At 36.4% G+C, this 19,473-nt stretch overlaps 1 protein-coding gene across 1 annotated transcript; it reads right to left on the reverse strand.

Moving 5' to 3' along the window:
• Positions 1–296: 296 nt before the first annotated feature.
• LOC143564776 (ATP-dependent Clp protease proteolytic subunit 4, chloroplastic-like) lies at positions 297–3,117 on the reverse strand. Its single transcript, XM_077051954.1, has 2 exons — positions 2,720–3,117; positions 297–919 (listed from the first exon to the last, which is right to left on the reverse strand). The coding sequence occupies exons 1-2, from the start codon at positions 3,085–3,087 to the stop codon at positions 436–438; spliced, it is 852 nt and encodes a 283-aa protein (XP_076908069.1). The 5' UTR covers positions 3,088–3,117; the 3' UTR covers positions 297–435.
• Positions 3,118–19,473: the final 16,356 nt, after the last annotated feature.

The raw sequence follows: 19,473 nt of genomic DNA on the forward strand, positions 1-19,473 counted from the left end.
TAAACAATGAAAGAGCCGAGTCTGACCCAAGTTCAAGCTTAACAACCTATGCACAAGTCGATCTCGAAGTTAGAAATATCGCTTGAAACCAGACGAGTTCAAGTTCTCGCAAGTTAAATGGGCTGAGCTCAAGCCTAGTCATGCTTGGGCTCGGCTCATTTACAACCCTAAAGGACACATGCCCAGCGTTGGCTGCGTTTTATCATATCCTGGTTAGCAATGTATTGTTATGGTTCGGTTCGGTTAGTTTTCCAAAAAGGATTTTGGCTTTATCCGAATAACAAATTTGCACGGTATGAAAATAGTCTAAATGTCATTATTTAGCTTAAGAATACAATAGTTTTAACAAAGAAATCTAATCTCAAAAGTAACAAATTATAGTCATCAAAGAAAGATATACTATAAAACTGTCTTCACCCACTAGTCACCTCCCACCTAGTAAATTTCATCATCAGGTATATCAGGATTCAAAAACTTCTCCGGATCTTTGCTAATCGCATCATAACTAAGCGTAGGTTTAACGCGTTCTGGTACAGGCTCAAGTGGGATAATAGAATCTTGATCTATAACCCCATCAATTATCCCATATTCAACCGCTTCAATAGGAGACATATATCTATCTCTATCAATATCCTTTTGAACTTGTTCATAAGTTCTCCCAGTTGACTCTGCTATGATTCTCGTCACGTTTTCCTTATTATGCATCATTTCCCGTGCTTGTATTTCAACATCTAGTGCCTGTCCGCTTGCACCACCGAGTGGTTGGTGGATCATGATTCTTGCATTAGGCATTGCAAGACGTTTACCTTTCGTTCCACCGCCTAAAATTATGGAAGTGGTTGATGCTGATATACCGAGTGCAATTGTTGACACATCAGCTCTCACTAGCTTTAGAACATCATAAATAGCCATCGAAGAGCTGTTTGAACATTTAATAACATGTTTAGTTCATAATAAATGGGCATAAAATAGGTTCCTTAAAAATCAGTAGGCCTTTTATGAACAGAATCATTCGGCGGGAAGTTTGTTAATGTTTGTTTATTTAATAAACAAACGAACATGAACAAACATTTTTGTTCATTTACTTGAACGAACGAACATCAGCACATGTGTTCTTCGTTCATTTATGTTCGTGAATGTCATTCATTAAAAACTTGTTTATGCTCGTTCTTTGCATTCATTTATGTTCATTACTTTATGTTTTTTAAGTTGGTTCGTTTACGTTCGCTTCGCTAATATATTCTTTAAATTTAGGCCTCCCAACACATTGTTGTTTACTTGTACATATATTTGGTTTTAGCTCAATTATGCTGTTGACTTGTTACATCTATGTTCAGTTATGTTCGTTCGTTTACCATTCATGAACCGTTCGTTTATACTGTTAACGAACGAAACGAACACAAACACGTTAATTTTTTAATGAAAAAACATGAACAAAGAAACAGAGTCCGTTTAGTTTGTGTTTGATCGCTTGTTCGGTTAAAGTTTAATTAATGAACACGAACATTCTGATTTGTTTACAGGCCTAGATATCTGTTTCGTTGCAGCTACAGAGCTACTCCTAAACTGGTCATTTGACATCCAAACAAATAATCAAAATCAGTTTAACTATAACCTAACACTATAAACTGATATTATCTACCCCATTAAAAACTCATTAATCGATGCCAATTACCAAACACCCCTTATAGGACAAATCTAGACCCAATTTTGCATACCATTTATTATTGACAGAATTAATAGGTAAAATGACCAAAAAAACATTCTAATTAGACTTGTAAACGAACCGAACGTTCAGTTAACACTTTGTGAACCATTCAGCGGAAAGTTCATTTATGCTCGTTTATTAAATAAATGAAGAGACACGAACACAATTTTTGTTCATTTAGTTAAAACAAACGAACATCAGCACATGCCCAGTTCATTCATTATTGTTCATGAACATTGTTTTTTTTAATTCGGTTAAGTTCGTTCATTTATTTTCGTTTATGCTCATTTATGTTCGTTTGCTTATATATTCACTGAAAATTCTCAAGTAATAACAAATTAGCTAGCTTTATGAACTTAACATATCCCTCATTACAATGTAGCCTAGTATATTAGTTACGTAGGCCCAATAGATCGATGCCCACTTTTACTTTTAAACGGTGTTTGCTCAATCAAGTTCATTTACGGTCGTGACCCGTTCGTTTATACTGTCAAAAACAAACATAAACGAACACAAACATCTTCATTTTCTTAGCAAATGAACACGAACAAGAAAACTACGCTCGCTCAATAATTTGTGTTCGATCTTTTGTCCGGTTATAACTAAACGCACAAACATGAACATGCCTCGTTCGTGTTCATTCGGTTCGCTTACAAGCCTAATTCTTATATACTGTTTGTGTAGTGGGCGAATTTGAGGGGTGAGAAGGGGCGAATTCTTTGGTGACCACCGCCCCCAAGCTACAAAGGGGCGTTTTTTTTTGGAGGGGTGGGGGGGGGGGGGAGAATTATATTCAAATGAGTGATATACATATACAAGGGCTACAACACCACTGCACCCCTAAAACAAAAAACCACAGTTTGCTTGCTGACTGGGCACCACATGGCACAAAACGCCCCATTTTGTACTACACATAGCCTTATAAATATCAGTTTTGTTACAAGCCTAAAAATAGTTATAACTATACTATACCCAAACACTATAACAAACTGGTAAAAACTTAAAGAGTACCTGAAAGAGCCACCAGTGGAATTAATAAAAAGCCTGATATCTTTAGTAGGATCCTGAGCATCCAACAAAAGCAGCTGACTAATAATCGCATCCGCAACGAAGTCATCAATCTGGGTCCCTAAGAACACAATCCGTTCTCGCAACAACAAACCCATCGCGTCCGACTCCGCGCCTCTCATCGCCGTCGCCGGCGTCTGCGGTGAAGAAGCAGAAAGGTTGAAACTTGGTTGTTTGAAGTGTAGGGTTTGAGGAGACGAGTGGAATGAGCATTTGACGGAACGGCGGATGTAGAAAGATTGAAGGGGTTTTGCCGGAATAAGCCGCCGGAGATAAATGGATGAAGGGGTTGAGAAGGAAAGCAACTCCATTGTTGATAGAGGTGGTTGCTTCTGTTATTGAAAGAGTATTGTGTTTGAACGACCAAGTAACAACTAAGTAACGTACAGTACACGGCTTCCATTGGTTAAATATAGCCCGGGCTAGACGCCTCGAGTCCGGATGGACGGAGCCCCTGACGGTCCACCTATTAAGGAATTGACCTCCACGCCCGCCAAACGCACGACAGCAAGAAGCCGGTAGAACCGGGTGAGATCAGTATTCGAACCCCCTCATATCTCTTATATAAATTGGTGATAATGAGATTTGAACTCCCTAACTCTCACTAGTAAAGTTAGTGTTTACCGGTCATATCCGATTTATATTTTTTTGATTATTAAAATATCTTTTATTTTATTAAAAAAATGATATAAAGTGAGAAAGTTTAATAGTTGTTTGTAACCATAGGTTGAGAACAGGTTGCTTGTGGAATGTTGCGTCGGTCGAAAGGTTAAATACACATAGGACTGTTCAAAGGGTAAGACCCGATCCTTTTACCAAATATCTTATCCGGACCCTTTACCCTTTTAGGAAGAAACTTGGACCCGAGACCCTACCCTCTAACCAAAAAAAGGGTCGGGTATAAATAAGGGTTTCAAGGGTCCAACCCTTTACCCTTTAAGACAATAATCAAATCTCCTTTTTCTGCATTTACAAGTTACATATCTCATAAATGACTTTAATATATGAATCATAGAACAATTATACTTTCTTTTAATAACATAGTAAAATTTAACTTCGAAAGTTTATCAATCACTTGAACTGATGCAAGCAATATTCACATTCACAAATTACTTGTAGAGAACAATTCAGTTATTTTCATATATATGTTTCCATTCAGTAGTAGTATGACCCTTTATTTTTATTTTTCATAGTAGTTGGAAATTTCTGATGAATCATATATGAAATACAAACCTCTCATAAATTTTATATTAATCGTGAATCTGATGTATATCTATCTAGTAAAAGGGTCAAGGGTTTGAAAAGGGTCGGACCCTTGAAACCCTTTTACCCTTTAAGGTGAAATTTAGATACCCTTTACCCAACCCATATTATTTATTCGGGTCTAATTAAAGGTTTTAAGAGTCGGGTAACCGGGTTTCAAGGGTTCGACCCTTATCTTGCTCACCCCTAAACACACATAAAACATAAACAGATGCTTGTTTGATTTAGTATGAAATCAATAAATACAAAAATCTAATTTTATTAAAAATAATACCAAAAAAACACTAAAAACCAACCAAATGAAGATTTGAACCGGGGTCCTACAAACTACAACACAACACTACCATCACAACTCACATTTTTGTTACTATTATTAATTTCAAATCAATAGATACAAAAATAGATTTCAAAATATTAAAAAAAATTTAGTGACTGTCACATGAAAGCCAATGTTAGACACTTAGACCTCTATATTTTCTATTGTAACATTATGTTTTCTTTTATATATCCATACCATATATAAAGCATGAGTGAGGGGTCTCTTAATTTTTAAAAGGTACCAAACTTGTTGCTTTTAGTACAAACTACAATGCATAAAATTAAGACATTTTGAGGGCAAAATTGTCTTTTGACAACTTTGTCTTTTAGCAAAATCATGTTACTCTTGATTTTTATATTATTCAAAAATAATTACAAGTTTGGTTATTTACCTTTAATCACATTTTGTTAATTTATATAATAGTTACATGTATACCCCTTTTTATAAACCAACTACCCCGACTATGTTTAAACACTTAAAACTTTTTCACATGCTAATTTTTTTTAAAAACATTATACCATAAAAACGAGTATTTTATTCTCTTTAATTTGAATATGGTATTGTTATAGTTTTTCATTTTAAAAACTTAACGTGTTACGTGATTACCATTAAAGACCGGCAAACAAATCGGGCAGGTTCGGCCATTCGGGTCATGGGTCTAAAAGATTAAGGTTGGAATGGGTAGATACAAAAAAAGGTTACTTTGGTTTGGGTCGGGACGAGTTTGTGTTGAAATGGGTCAAGTCATAACAAATTTCGGGTTAGAACAATGTCAAGCGGAATAGGTTGCAGGTCAAGACGAGTTCAATGTAGAGTTGCGTGCGCACCGACACCTGATTGCACACGTACATTCGTTGTGTAGCGTGCTTAATAACACATGTTAAGATTCCAATGCCGCAATACGAGCATACTATATTCGAGTTACACGCATACTATTTAGAACTCACACACATACAGAAACGGTAACACCGGTTACGCATCTGATGTCATGTTTGCGTGCATACTCCGCCGCATCGCGCGAGCACGCAAATAGTAGTATAATAATACAAAGATTTGTTTTCTTAACTCACTTATTTCTTACCTTAGCTAAAAGATGAACACATTTTAGCAGTCCATGTGTCTCAAATTTGGTTGTAAACTCGTGTTTTGTATGAGGTCTCATACATGTCGGGTACCTATTAGGCTACTACTAATGGAACGTGAAGGTATAATTGGTACCAGGGTGTTTGTTTGTGGTCTTAGATAATAAAAAAATCACTTTTAAACCAACTTACATATTCAATTATGCTTCTAAAAGTTTATAGTTTTATAATTTCAAATTTATAACTTAAACTTAACTTATTTAGGTCACATACCATAATGGTATTTCTCTTACATATATTATTATTTTTATAATTATTATTAGTTTTTATATAGCTGTTAAACTGTGATCTTATTATTAATATTAGTAGTAGTTTTTATATAACTGTTAAACTTTGATTTCCTTTATTTTGCTTCATACACATGTACTTAGAGCCGAGGGTCTCTCTGGAAGCCACCTCTTTATTCCTTTGGATAGAGGTACTGTGTGCCTACATCCCACCCTCCCCAGACCCTACTTATAGCTTTGCTGTCGGTGGGACTTTACTGGGTATGATTGATTGATTGATTGATTGAAATTTATAACTTAAACATACTGTTATTATATATTTGAAATATATATAATATACTAGGTTTCATTGCGAGTAAGTGCATTTAAAAAAAACATATATAATATAATACCGTTCACGTCCCAAACCCATCAAAATAGTTACACGGTGATCACACAACCATCATTCCATGGGTGTTGGTACTTGGCAGTAGTTTGCCATCTAACCTTTCTTATTGAGAATTTTTGCGGTCTTTAAACTCTTGATGCGTTCTTTTAGCAAATATTTTTTTTATGTATGTTTATATAAGTTGTTGACAGATATGTAAAGCTCTAAAAAATATATGAAAGCTGTGTTAATTCAGCATCCAAGACAAACAAAATGTGTTGGAATGCTTCTCAAACTTGACTTGTTGTCACCTTAGTCTCAAGACTCAAACTCGGGATCGGTTATGCGTCCAATGCACCCTTGGTGTCCTAAACTAACATGTATAAATAAAACCTGCTTACCATGAATTATGTGTTCCATAGCTTTAAGTGCAGCCACCTCAGTTAACTCTTTCCTGTTTGCACTACTTTTCTCAGCAACCAATTTCTTCAGTTGCAACCTTAAAATCTACATTTTCCTTAGCACCAACTTCTCTATCTGCAGCCATAAAATTTGCATCTTCCTCAGCACCAACTTCTTCACTAGCAAAGCTTAGATTCAATTTTTTTTGAGATAAAAAAAGTAGTCAGTGATTGTTGGGCTGCAGAAAACCCAATTTGTGGTTTCAGCCAACTTCTCTTCACATTCATTCAACTTCTCTTTTTCAACCTTCTAATAAAATGCCCAATCATCTAAAGAGAGTCCTCGTCCCTCCACAACCTTGAGTGCAAGCATAAAACTTGCAGAAAGAAACATGTCATAATAGGTGACAACATAAGCCAAAGTTTCTATTTTAAACTCATGTGAATGTTGAGAGTAAACCTGTTTAATAGAAGCCAAGTAAACAATAGTCAAAACTTTAGTGAAAGTCTACGTTTTGAGATTGTTATTTACATCAATTTACCTGATATGTCGGTTGAACACATGTATATCTATACTCTGCAAATTCCTTGTCACTCAAAACCCGTTGGCGGTATGAGTCATTTAGAATATTTAATGACCTAGAAACATATGTATCATAGTCTATATTATTTTCTCCATTGGTGGGAGTGGAAAGGACAGGAGCTTGAGGGACGGTGATATATTGTTCCAAAGCACGAAATTCGGGTCACACTGAAGGGGATATAAAGTCACCATACTTGAGCCTATTTTCATCAATAGGAATGTTGCCTGTTATCATTGAAAAATCACCAAATCATTGATAATTCACTTTACTGATGATTTTACTTAACAATTTATTTCATTAATTAATAATTGAAAATCAAGATAGTTCACACACTATACAACACATTTATAAACTTTCATAAAAAGATCTTAATATATTCTTTGATAGTTAAAGTTGGTAAATATCATATCTTATACTTATTTTATTTTAATCACTTATGCATATTATATCCTTGAACAATTTGAAGATAAATACAACTTACTAAGGCTGTAATATGACCAAATGCTTGGCGAATTGTTCGTTCATTCTTTCAATAAATGAACAAGCATGAACAAGGAATTTGTTTGATTAACTAAATGAATGAACATGTTCGTGAATGTTAGATAAGGTGTTCGTGTTCGTGAATGTTAGATAAGGTGTTCGTTTATGCTCGTTAATGTTTGTTCTTTAAAGTTTTATATATTTTTAATTAATTTTCTAATCTTATCATATATATATATATATATAGAATTAAGCTAAATTATTCACTATAAAAAATTTTTGTATATGCAAGACTTACGTGATTAATTTATATGCAAATTAACATATGTATATGAATGTTAAAAAAATTACATCAACACAAACTTGACAGCCGGGCCGAACCGTTATGTTAGATCATTATCGGTTAACCAAATAAAATAAAACATTACCTGTGTACGTGAACCATTCACGAACAAGTTCATTTCCCCCTTAATGATTGAACATGAACAAGAATAATTCCGTTCGGTTAGGCGTTCGTAAACCATTCGTTTATCCTTTTATAACATAGAAGATCTATCGATTCGCCGGAATGTGCATTCAGTTTTTATCCGACCGAACTTGAGTTAGTTGAAGGTTCGCTGGTGTAATCTGAGTTTGGACTAGAGGCTTCATCGGAACTTGCATTCACGTCGGAAGAATCGCCGGAATTTGGATTCGGTTCTTCGAAGTTTGGATTTACGACGGCAATCACATACACGCGGTCGGAACTCGTGGAATCGGAATTGGAGTTCGACATTGAGTGAGTTCAGTTAGGGTTTGATTCGAGTGAAATAAAATTTAGAGTTGGGGTTTGATATGAGAGATTGAAATCATTACAGATGTTTGAGTTTGAGCGTCAAAACGGTTTCATATCATTAATAAACACGTAATAACTCGGTGTAATAAAAACCGGTTCGAACCGGATTTCATACAAAGGCCCCGTGTTTTGAGTCCGGTATTTTTTTATCGGTTTACTGAACTTTGAACCGGCCAGTTATCCTAAAATACCTGTTGAAACCATTAAAGTGATTCGCTCTTAAACTTCACTTCGTGCTCGATCGAATTTTTCACATATCTTAAAACTCGATGAGCCGCATACAGGTGTGAACGACGAGGTTGTTGCACGAACCGTCTTAAGTTGCCTACCACAAATGTGACGTCTGGTCTCGTTAAAGTTATGTAAATTAAACTACCTACAATTTGTCAATATTCGGTCAGGTTTTTTAACTACTTTCCTTCCTCTTTATACAACCGAAAATTTTCATCCATGAGTGTTGTTGCTAATTTTGAATTTGGCATTATTCCAAACCTATGAAATGACTCAGAAAAGTACCTTCTTTGGTGCAACACCATACCACTTTTGGAGTATTCAACTTCTAGCCCAAGAAAACGAGTAATGAGGTTACCTCGCAGCTGGTCAGTTTCTGAAGAAACATGGAATGGATGCGGGTCGGATCCATGTCCAAGTTCCCTGGGCTTCGAGATGAACGAACCAACGCCTTGATCTTATTCTCCGGTTGCTCGAGATATGCCATATAAAAGTGGGGGTGTAGAGGTGATTGCTAAGAGTTTCCTCTTGTATACATACACAAAATATGTTGGAGGCCAAGGGTACAAAAGAAGGTCCTTCAAATGAATGATGAAGGCTCCTTATATAGGAACTTCATGGCTACCATCATGAAACCCTAACCTTTATTGGACTCGGCCCTGTTAGGGGTTACCTTCACAAACCCCCAGCCCAATGGGCCTAGTTAGTAGACAATAATAATGTAATAAACATAATACATAATGTAATAAATAAAATGTTGTACCGGGTTTGACGTACCCTACACCTATAGTTTCTTATTTCCAATTATCGGATATAATCAAGTCATCTACATAGACCAAAACTACTGCAATATTTGGCACATTTTGCTTGAAAAACAAACTAGCATCCGCAACCAGACTTCTATACCCACAATGCTCAAGGAACTCGCCAATTTTACCGTACTGCGCGTCAAGAAGATTGCTTGAGTTTGTATAGTGCCTTTTTATATTTACACACATAACTTTACTGAACCTATTCTTCAAACTCGATCGGTTGTTTCATATAAATTGTATGACTTCAATTTCCAAATAAGAACACATTATTTACGTCCATTTGTTCTAGACTCTATCCGAGACTCGTCGCGAGTGCTACCAAAACTCGAACCGTGGTTAGTTTGGTAACGGGACTAAACGTCTCGCCATAATTGAGACCATATTCTTGTGAGAAACATAAGCAACTAATCGTGCCATACACTACAAAAAATTGTCATTTAGTGGCCATATTTTTAGTGACATTTAGTATTTATGCTGCTATATTAGGTTTTAGTGGCACTTTCATATGCCACATTTGCTAGCACGCACTTTTAGTAGCATTTAGTATTTGTGTCACTAAAATTCACGTTTTAATGACACTTTGTGTATGCCATATTTGTTTGGCACACACTTTGAGTGGCATTTAGTATTCGTGTGTTAAAATTTAGGTATTTAACTGCACCTTACGTCGTATGCCATAATACAAATTTATACTAGCATTCTACATTTGTATCACACAAAATTTAGACTTTTTAATGTCACTTTATATTTTTAGAAACTGGCGGCAATAAATAAAAAGTTTGTAATATAACTATTTTTTTAATTTTATTAACATTTTGTAATATATTAAAATAACATGGTTGAATTGTTGCTTAAGTTAAAAGATACTCGGTAATACTAAATGTTATCCAATTCCTTTCTTTTATGTTTAGGAACCAAATTTAAATTATTAAGATTAGAAAAGGGGTTAAATAGAAAAATTCTCAAACACAAATTAATCAACCCCACCACCCCTACCCTTCTGTACCTTTTCTTCATCTTTGTCTTCTCTTGATTTCAAACAGGGCATAGACACACCATGGCCATGAAGAAATCTAGCCCATATTATTGTTCTGTTATGGTCCGATTATGGTTCCAACGGAGGTAAAAAATCGTTATGCTTATCGATTTGGTTCAGTTTGAACCCATTTTCATCTAATTTTTACTTAATTTTGGGCTTAAGAAAAAGAAAAAAACAAGAAGCATTTCAAAATGTGTGCCACTTCAACGTTGTTCAAAAACGTCGGGGGGAGGGGGTTCCCCTGGTGTTTCGTCCAAAATGCGGCCATAGCGCCACGAGTACGGGTGGTCTTAAACATAACTATTAAACTTAAGCACAACAATTAAGCGGCTTTAGAGTATCCCAGTTCACAAACCAACTTAATCCAATTTTTATTATAAAACTAATTTCTATCTTTTACACATATCTAACCCAACCAAACCCAAACTTTTCACACTTATTAGCTGTCACACCCCGACTTAGGGCCTAGGCGTGTGACCACAAGTTGGTACCTGTTTTGTAAATATATCAGAGTTTATAGGTTAATTTTAGCGGAAGACTTTAGGTTGAATATAATATTAATTTACATTGAAAATTTCTTGGGAATTAAACACCTAAGTATAGTTTACAAAATATATGTTTCATAATACAAGGATTTGCTTATCAAAAACAGAGCCATCTTGTACGCGCTTCTATCTTTATAAGACTCCAATCCTTGCTAATGCTACTAATGCTTAATTACCTGTAATGGGTTGAAAAAATACGTCAGCTATAGGCTGATGAACACGTATAACTCAATAAACATTTGAATAACATTACAATACAAATATAGTTTTCTCTACAAGCTCAGCAGAAGCATTTCTACTTCTGGTCTATGTACCACTGCCCTACACACAATTGTTCCCGAGCCACATAGCCCTTACTGGGAGACTAGTTATGACAATTAGCCCGCGGCCACGTAGCCTTTGAATGATTAGGCTGAACGGTTATGTTTGGATCCAGACACATGCGTATTCGGTCTGAGTTGTTTTTATTCTCTACTTTGTATTATAATGTTTTAGAGATCATACGACCTCATGTAAACATTGATTGACTTGTTAAGACAAACACCCATTCGTCTCATTGAGTATAAATATTTTTGACTGATAAAAAGAGGTTAACGTATTCACCTGTACTGTCGGTGTTGAAAACCTTGACTGATTGATTGAGTGATTGTGAATGATATTAACCTATACATAAATAGGTTCGTATGAATGTTTTGAATGATGTTAAGCTATGATTGTAAGATTAACCTTGAAATCGTTTATCATTGATTGTGAATGAAAATACTTGTTTTATGTGAAGTTTGATATAGCATGTTTTGGCCTAATAGGTTCTATCACGTTGGTAAGTTTCTCCAGGTAAGTAAACGTAAACGGTTCCCTCGGTTGATTGGGATTTATACGAATTACTTTTCCTTAGGCAAGAAACTTACTACTAGTGATATCCCCTTACAGTTACTGCATGCCCGTAAAATATATCTTTCGTTTAACATTACTTCATCATGAAGTAACGTTTATGAAAACATGATTGTGAATGATTTGTAAAATACGATCAAGGTTAAAGGCCATAGCCTCGACTGATAATCTAATCTATAATTCAAATAACTTAAACGTAACCCCTACCTTAACGTAGATACTTAGATTGATAATAAGAAAATGCAGGATCTTGATCTACTTGATTATATGCTGACTACTCGATTATGACTTCGTTCCTTGCACGAATCACGAGAAAATGGCACGTCGGCTCGTCACGGCTATTGGGCACGCCTCCCTAGGTTAACTATGTGAAAATGAAGGTGAGTTTGGGATGAATGAGGTTCATACCCGTCCTCCCCTTTTATAGCCGTTTTTGAAGCCTATCGCGGTACGCGATAGGGTCTTGGTGAGCCATCGCGTATCGCGACGCCGCACTTTTACGCCGCCTTATGCGGTGGTGACACGTGGCCTGTCACAACGTGCCACGTGTTGACACGTTGTTGGACACGTGTCTACTGACTCAGCAAGCCCATCGTGCTACGTGATGGGTTGATTGCTACCCCATCGCGTATCGCGATGGGAGTAAATTTTCAAAATTTACAATTTCAGTCCCTATACTTTTTAAGTTAGTGTATTGAGCCTAAATTAAAGAGGGTAAAGGACGCGGTGTTACATCCTCTCCACCTTTTGAATAATCTCGTACTCGAGATTTATTGGAATAGATTGGGATACTTTTTCTTCATTTCTGACTCGAGTTCCCACGTATACTCGGGTCCTCGTCTTGAATCCCATTTGACTTTTACGAGTTTGAGTCGTTTGTGCTTGAGAAATGATCATGCTATCTTCTATTTGGATAGGTTGTTCCACAAACTTAAGCTTCTCGTTGATCTTGACATCTTTTAATGGCATAGCAAGGGTTTCGTCGGCTAAACACTTGCGCAGATTGGATACGTGAAACACATCGTGAATACTCTTCATCTCCTCGGGTAATTCTAGCCGATAAGCATCTGGCCCAACTCTTTCGAGTATTTTGAATGGTCCAACGAATCTTGGACTTAATTTTCCTTTCTTCCCAAATCTTACTACACCTTTCCAAGACGATACTTTCAATAACACTTTGTTGCCTTCTTTGAATTCTAATGGCTTGCGGCGAATGTCCGCATAACTCTTTTGTCTATCTCTTGCCGTTTTCAATCATTCACGGATTTGTATAACTTGATCAGTGGTTCTTTGAACGATTTCAGGTCCTGACAACTGACCATCACCTGTTTCTGACCAACACACGGGTGTTCTACACTTAAATCCATACAATGATTCAAATGGTGCTTCTTGGATACTCGTATGATAACTATTGTTGTACGAGAATTCCATCAGCGCGAGATGAGTGTCCCAACTTCCTCCTAGATCAATGACGCAGGCACGAAGCATATCTTCTAATGTTTGAATCGTACGTTCACTTTGGCCATCAGTTTGGGGATGGTAAGCAGTACTTAGATTTAGTCGAGTCCCCATGGCTTTTTGAAAGCTTGATCAAAAATTTGAAGTAAAACGACTATCTCTGTCGGATATGATGGATAGCGGCACACCATGTAAGGATACAATGTTTTCGACATATAAGTGTGCTAACTTATCCATACTAAATGCTTCTTGAATTGGAATGAAATGAGCAGACTTCGTAAGTCTATCTACAATTACCCAGATTGCATCATTTTGGCGTGAAGTTTTTGGTAACTTCATGATGAAATCCATGGTTATCATATCCCATTTCCATATCGGGATTTCCAGTTGTTGTAGTAATCCTAACGGCTTTTGATGTTCAGCTTTCACTTTTGAACACGTCAGGCACTTAGCTACATATAAAGCAATGTCTTTCTTCATCCCGATCCACCAGTAATCGTCTTTTAGGTCGTGATACATCTTGTCACTTCCCGGATGCATCATGTATTTTGACTTGTGTGCTTCTTCGAGAATCTTATCCCTTAAATTTCAGACCATCGGCACCCAAATCCTTGTACCGAGTCTAAGTATTTCATCACTTCCTTTAATCAATTGATCAATTGTGTCGTTCTCTTTTTCGGCCTTAATGTTCCCTTCTTCTAGTGCCAACTTCTGAGCTTCTCTAATTTGGCAGGCTAAATCGACTTTAAGTTCCAATCTAAGAGCTCGAACTCTCTTTGGTTTTTCATGTTCTTTCCTACTTAAAGCGTCAGCCACAATGTTGGCTTTTCCTTCATGGTATACGATCTCACAGTCGTAGTCATTAAGTGTTTCCATCTAACGCCTTTGCCTCATATTCAACTCCTTTTGATCGAATATATGCTTCAAGCTTTTGTGGTCAGTGTATACTGTGAACCTTACACCATACAAGTAATGTCGCCATAATTTCAAAGCGAAGATTATAGCGCCTAATTCAAGGTCGTGCGTGGTGTAATTCTTTTCATGAACTTTTAATTGTCTCAAAGCATAAGCAATCACTTTCTTTTCTTGCATCAAAACACATCACATTCCGTGTGCGAAGCATCACAGTGAATGGTAAAGTTTTCTAGTCCATCTGGCAAAGCCAAGATAGGTGCATTGGTTAACTTTTGTTTTAGTGTTTCGAATGCTTCCTCTTGCTTCTGTCCCCATTCAAACTTAATTGACTTTCTTGTGAGTGGCGTTAATGGGACAGCTATTCGGGAGAAGTCTTGAATGAATTTGCGATAGTAACCAGCTAAGCCTAGAAAACTTCAGACTTGAGTCGGTGTATTGGGTTTCTTCCACTTGGTTATAGCTTCGATCTTTGTTGGATCTACTTGAATACCCTTCTCAATTATAACATGACCATGACCAAGAAATTGTACTTCGGACAACCAAAATTCACACTTGGAGAACTTGGCGTATAATTTCTCGTTCCTTAGGGTTTCAAGTATAACCTTAAGATGAACTTGATGATCATCTTTGGATTTTGAGTAAACAAGAATGTCATCAATGAAGAGAATAAAAAACTTGTCCAAGTATGGCTTGCAAATCCGATTTTATCATGTCCATAAAAGCTGCTGGAGCATTAGTGAGTCCGAAAGGCATAACAGTGAACTCATAATGTCCGTATCGGGTTCTAAACGCGGTTTTAGGGATATCTTCCTCTTGTACCTTCAATTGGTGATAACCTGATCTTAGGTCAATCTTGGAAAAGCAACTTGCTCCTTGGAGTTGATCAAACAAATCGTCGATCCTTGGTAGTGGATACCTGTTATTGATCGTGACCTTGTTTAACTCTCTGTAATCTATACACATCCTCATTGACTCGTCCTTCTTCTTTACAAACAGAATTGGAGCTCCCCACGGTGACGAACTTGGACGTATGAATCCTTTTTCTAATAATTCATCTAACTGCTTCTTCAATTCCTTTATTTCCGTAGGTGCTAGGCGATAAGGTGATTTGGCAATTGGTGACGTTCCTGGTATGAGGTCGATCTTGAAATCTACTTCTCTATCAAGCGGGGCTCCTGGTAACTCGTTAGGAAAGACATCTTGAAATTCGGACACGATTGACACTTCCTCCATCTTTTTTGGTTCAGGTTCCTTGGTTACATAGGCTAGGAATGCGAGACATCCCTTTCCTATGCAATGACTTGCTTTAATCTGGAAATAATTCCTACTTTTCCTCTTTCCTTATCTCCGGTTATTCGAATGGTTTTGTTATTTGGTGTTCGGATATCAATGGCTCTATCGTTACATAGGATACGGGCTTGATTATACGATAACCAGTCCATACATAATACTACATCAAAAACCCGCTAATGTCATGGGTAACAATCGTACATGTATGACTTGATTGGCTAAAGAAATTGTGGCATTATCTAAAGCCTCGGTTATTCTACTTATATTGCCATCAGCAGTTTCTACTTCATAATTTTTATCTAGTTTAACTAAGGGCTCATTTAATAGATTACAAAATATATAATCTATAAAGCTTTGGTTTGCACCCGAGTCAAATAATATTCTAGCATAAACATTATTTATAGGAAACGTACCGGTGATCACGTCCGGTATATCTGCTGCCTTTTGAGTGTCTAATATAAAGACACGAGCGTTTCCTTTCTTGGCATCGGTTTTCACACCGCTGCCACTTGCACCAATCGTCACCGCCGTCGGCTTCTTCTTCGAACATTCATTACTATAATATCCCTTCTCACCACACACGAAACATTCCACTGCTTTCCTTGTGCAATTTGCTTCCACATGACCTGGTCTCTTGCAAAATTACAAGTAACCGAGTTGTTTGGTCGAAGACATCTTCCAAAGTGTCTCCTTCCACATGACTTACAAATAGGGCGACTATACACAAACGCCCCTTCCCTTTTCTTCTCATTTTTCTTAACTTTTCCTCCAACTGGCGACTTGCCATCATCTTTCTTTTTCTCGTCCCGATTCCTTAGCATCCCATCCATCACATGCCCAGCCAACTCCATGGCAGATTCCGTCGAAGACGGCATATGTGAACGGACTAAATCACGGATTTCAATTGGTAACCCGTAAATATATCGCGTCACTTTGTTAATTTCAGGAGTCACCAAGTGAGGCACGATTCTACAATACTCAAAAAATTTGGTGTTATATTCCTTGAGATTGTTCCCACAACTTTGTGATTCCACAACTTGGTTTGTATTTGATCCATTTCGTTTATCGGGCAGGACTTCTTTAGTATCATGGCTTTGAATGTTGTCCAATCCAAGTTGTATAAATTTTCTCTACCCTTGATTCCAATCAGGGTATTCCACCATTCTAATGCTTCCCCTTTGAACATTTGGGAAGTATATTGCACCTTCTCACTCTCCGTACACTTGTTAATCAATACAATGGATTCCATTTCCTCTAACCATCGGAGGGTATGTATTGCTCCTTTATCCCCGTGAAATTCCTTGGGGTTATACACTTTAAACACCTTGAAATCACAACCTTCATGTATTTTAAGTTTCTTTGTTTTCTCATGTAGGTTGTTTTCAGTCGTTGAACTTGCGTCACTCGTTTCTTTCTTTCTTTCAGTTTCCTTTTTCTTACTCTCCTTCTTTTCCGACTCTTCCTTAGATTCTTTCTTGAATTCTCTTTTTGAAGTAGCGGCTTCACTTCTACTTACTCTTTTATTAGATTGAGAAGCGGAACGGCTAGGATCATTTTTCAGTATTTCATAAATCGGGTTCACTGCTTCTTTAATTAAGTCGCGGATACCAAGCACATAATTTTGAGGTATAGCTTGTATATTTTCCACAGTAACTTTTTCTTGCAAAATTTCCTCAGTTGTCTTTCCTTTATTGTTTTCTTGTATTTTTAGATTACTGTTTGCTTTAGACATGCTGTTACATGAATAAAACATAATTTAGGGAAAGACATACCTTATATTACATTATTTATTTTACATGAGGAGAACATTATAACAAACAACGACACATAATACAAGATCTAATCCTTAATCCATTTCTTAACAAGATTCTTCATCTTGTCACATTTCTTAACTATTTTCCTTCCCGTTTTCTTTTTGTCCATAACATCATTCCTCAGCTCGTCCATCACAGAGTTTGGCGGGTTCGGATATCCCGTTGGTGCGGATGCAGCTGGAAAGAGATATGCATTTTGTTGTGGATAGAGATGCGGGTTTGCAACGTATGCGTGCTGATGTGCAAAACGTGGTCTATTAAAACCTAACCTAACTTAGACACTCTAGTTTTTAAATTTATAAATCTAGACTCTCCTAATGCTAGACCACTAGACAGGCAAGTGTACCTATCGACTGTAGTAAAGCCTAACGAAGTCCGGATATCGAACCCACAGGACACTAGCGATACCTAAACTAGACTCTGACTAATAACTTATAAAAATAGATTTAATTGATTTTTATGTTTTTTTTATCAACTATAAATTAAATAATACTTAAACTAAAACTGACACCGAAAACTAGACACGAATAAATAAGGGTAAAACTCAAATAGGGGAAACAACTACCTAGGTAATGAATCCTACTAGTCAAATCGTAAACTCTCGGTAATGGATTAATGAATAGTACCGTATTCTAAAAATATGAAATTTAAGGAATAACTAAAGTACGCTAGATCTCCTCTCGGTCTCACCAACAATACCTAAGAACCTTAAATATCATGTAAAGCTCAACGGTTAAATGGTTCGGATCACCTCCCGGTCTCACCTTACCTAACTATGCTAAGGTACCCAAAGATTAAATCACCTCCCGGTCTCTCTAATCACAAAACACCCTAAGGCGTAAAGGGGAATTTTTATTAAATTCGGTTTTAATTCGAATCTGTAAAAATCTAAAGGAATCTAGGGTAACTCACTCCCGTGCAATCACTACCAAAACCCGCAAAAGACCAAAACAGACGACACTTAATTACCTCCGGTCTCTCAAGTGGCAGAATAAAAGGTGTCTCTAAACTCTCAATTACCGTTCCTTTGGAATACGTTAACTATATACCATAAACTAGTTGTAAACACACAGTAAACAACCTAATATGCATCCATACATGAAAGACATTCACAAAGACGCATATGGAACAAAAACTGATAATAAATTAATACTAAATACGCATATGTATCACAACCAAATAAAATAAAGACTTTACCAAAACATGAACCAATCAATAATAATCCAAAACCAAAAGTAAAACGAGTCTAACAAGTATTCATTCAAACCCATGCAGTATAACAGTTTAGCCAATCATAATAATTTTCGACGAAACAAAGATATAATAATTATTGCAGTTCATCGAAAAAGAAATAAATATAGTTGAGTTGCTAGCCTGTGAGCTTAGCAGCCTTCCCTGCTTGCTATTAATCCCCTTTTTCAATTCTTGGCTGTGAGACTTTGTTGACGAGCTTGGCAGCTTGCTTGTGTATATTTTTTCTTTTCTGTTTCCGAAAACCAACCACACCAACAGGCTAGGGGCGCACCCCTCTACTCTCGTGTTCCAATCCCCCGTAGGGTTTCTATCTTATCTTTTTATATTAAACTTGCACTTTCTTTTTAATTTCTTCCGCCTTACTCTAAACGCCAGCCCATTGTATTTACTTGGCCCAATTGCTAATTCCATGGTGTAATAATTCAAAGCCTCGTTTACTTCCTGTCAAATTTCCACATGCAAATAATTTAGTTTATTATGAAAGTAAATTACTTTTGAATTTCACATTCCCTATATCATATTTCTAAGACATGAAATTTTAGTATTAAAGTTGACTTTTAACACTTATGTTTCTTTTTTTTTCTTTATTCACGGCCAGACCTACCTGATTATTAGAGTTACCTCGAGTAAAAACCAAAATAATAATAAAAGTGGTCGATTATTTACTCATTGGTATTAAGTTTAGTAAAAATATTCAGTTTAGCTCATTATCTTTTAGAACTTTAAAATAACCCACAAATGAACCGATAAGAATAATATCCAATAAAACCTAGCTCAAAAGTATTTAAAATTGTAGAAATATTTAAATAATAATATGTATATTTTAGACC

This window comes from Bidens hawaiensis, unplaced genomic scaffold (assembly GCF_021521415.1).
Source record: "Bidens hawaiensis isolate Kalapana, Puna unplaced genomic scaffold, B.hawaiensis_p1.1 tig00022158_1, whole genome shotgun sequence".
In the NCBI taxonomy this organism is placed as follows: Eukaryota; Viridiplantae; Streptophyta; class Magnoliopsida; order Asterales; family Asteraceae; genus Bidens; species Bidens hawaiensis.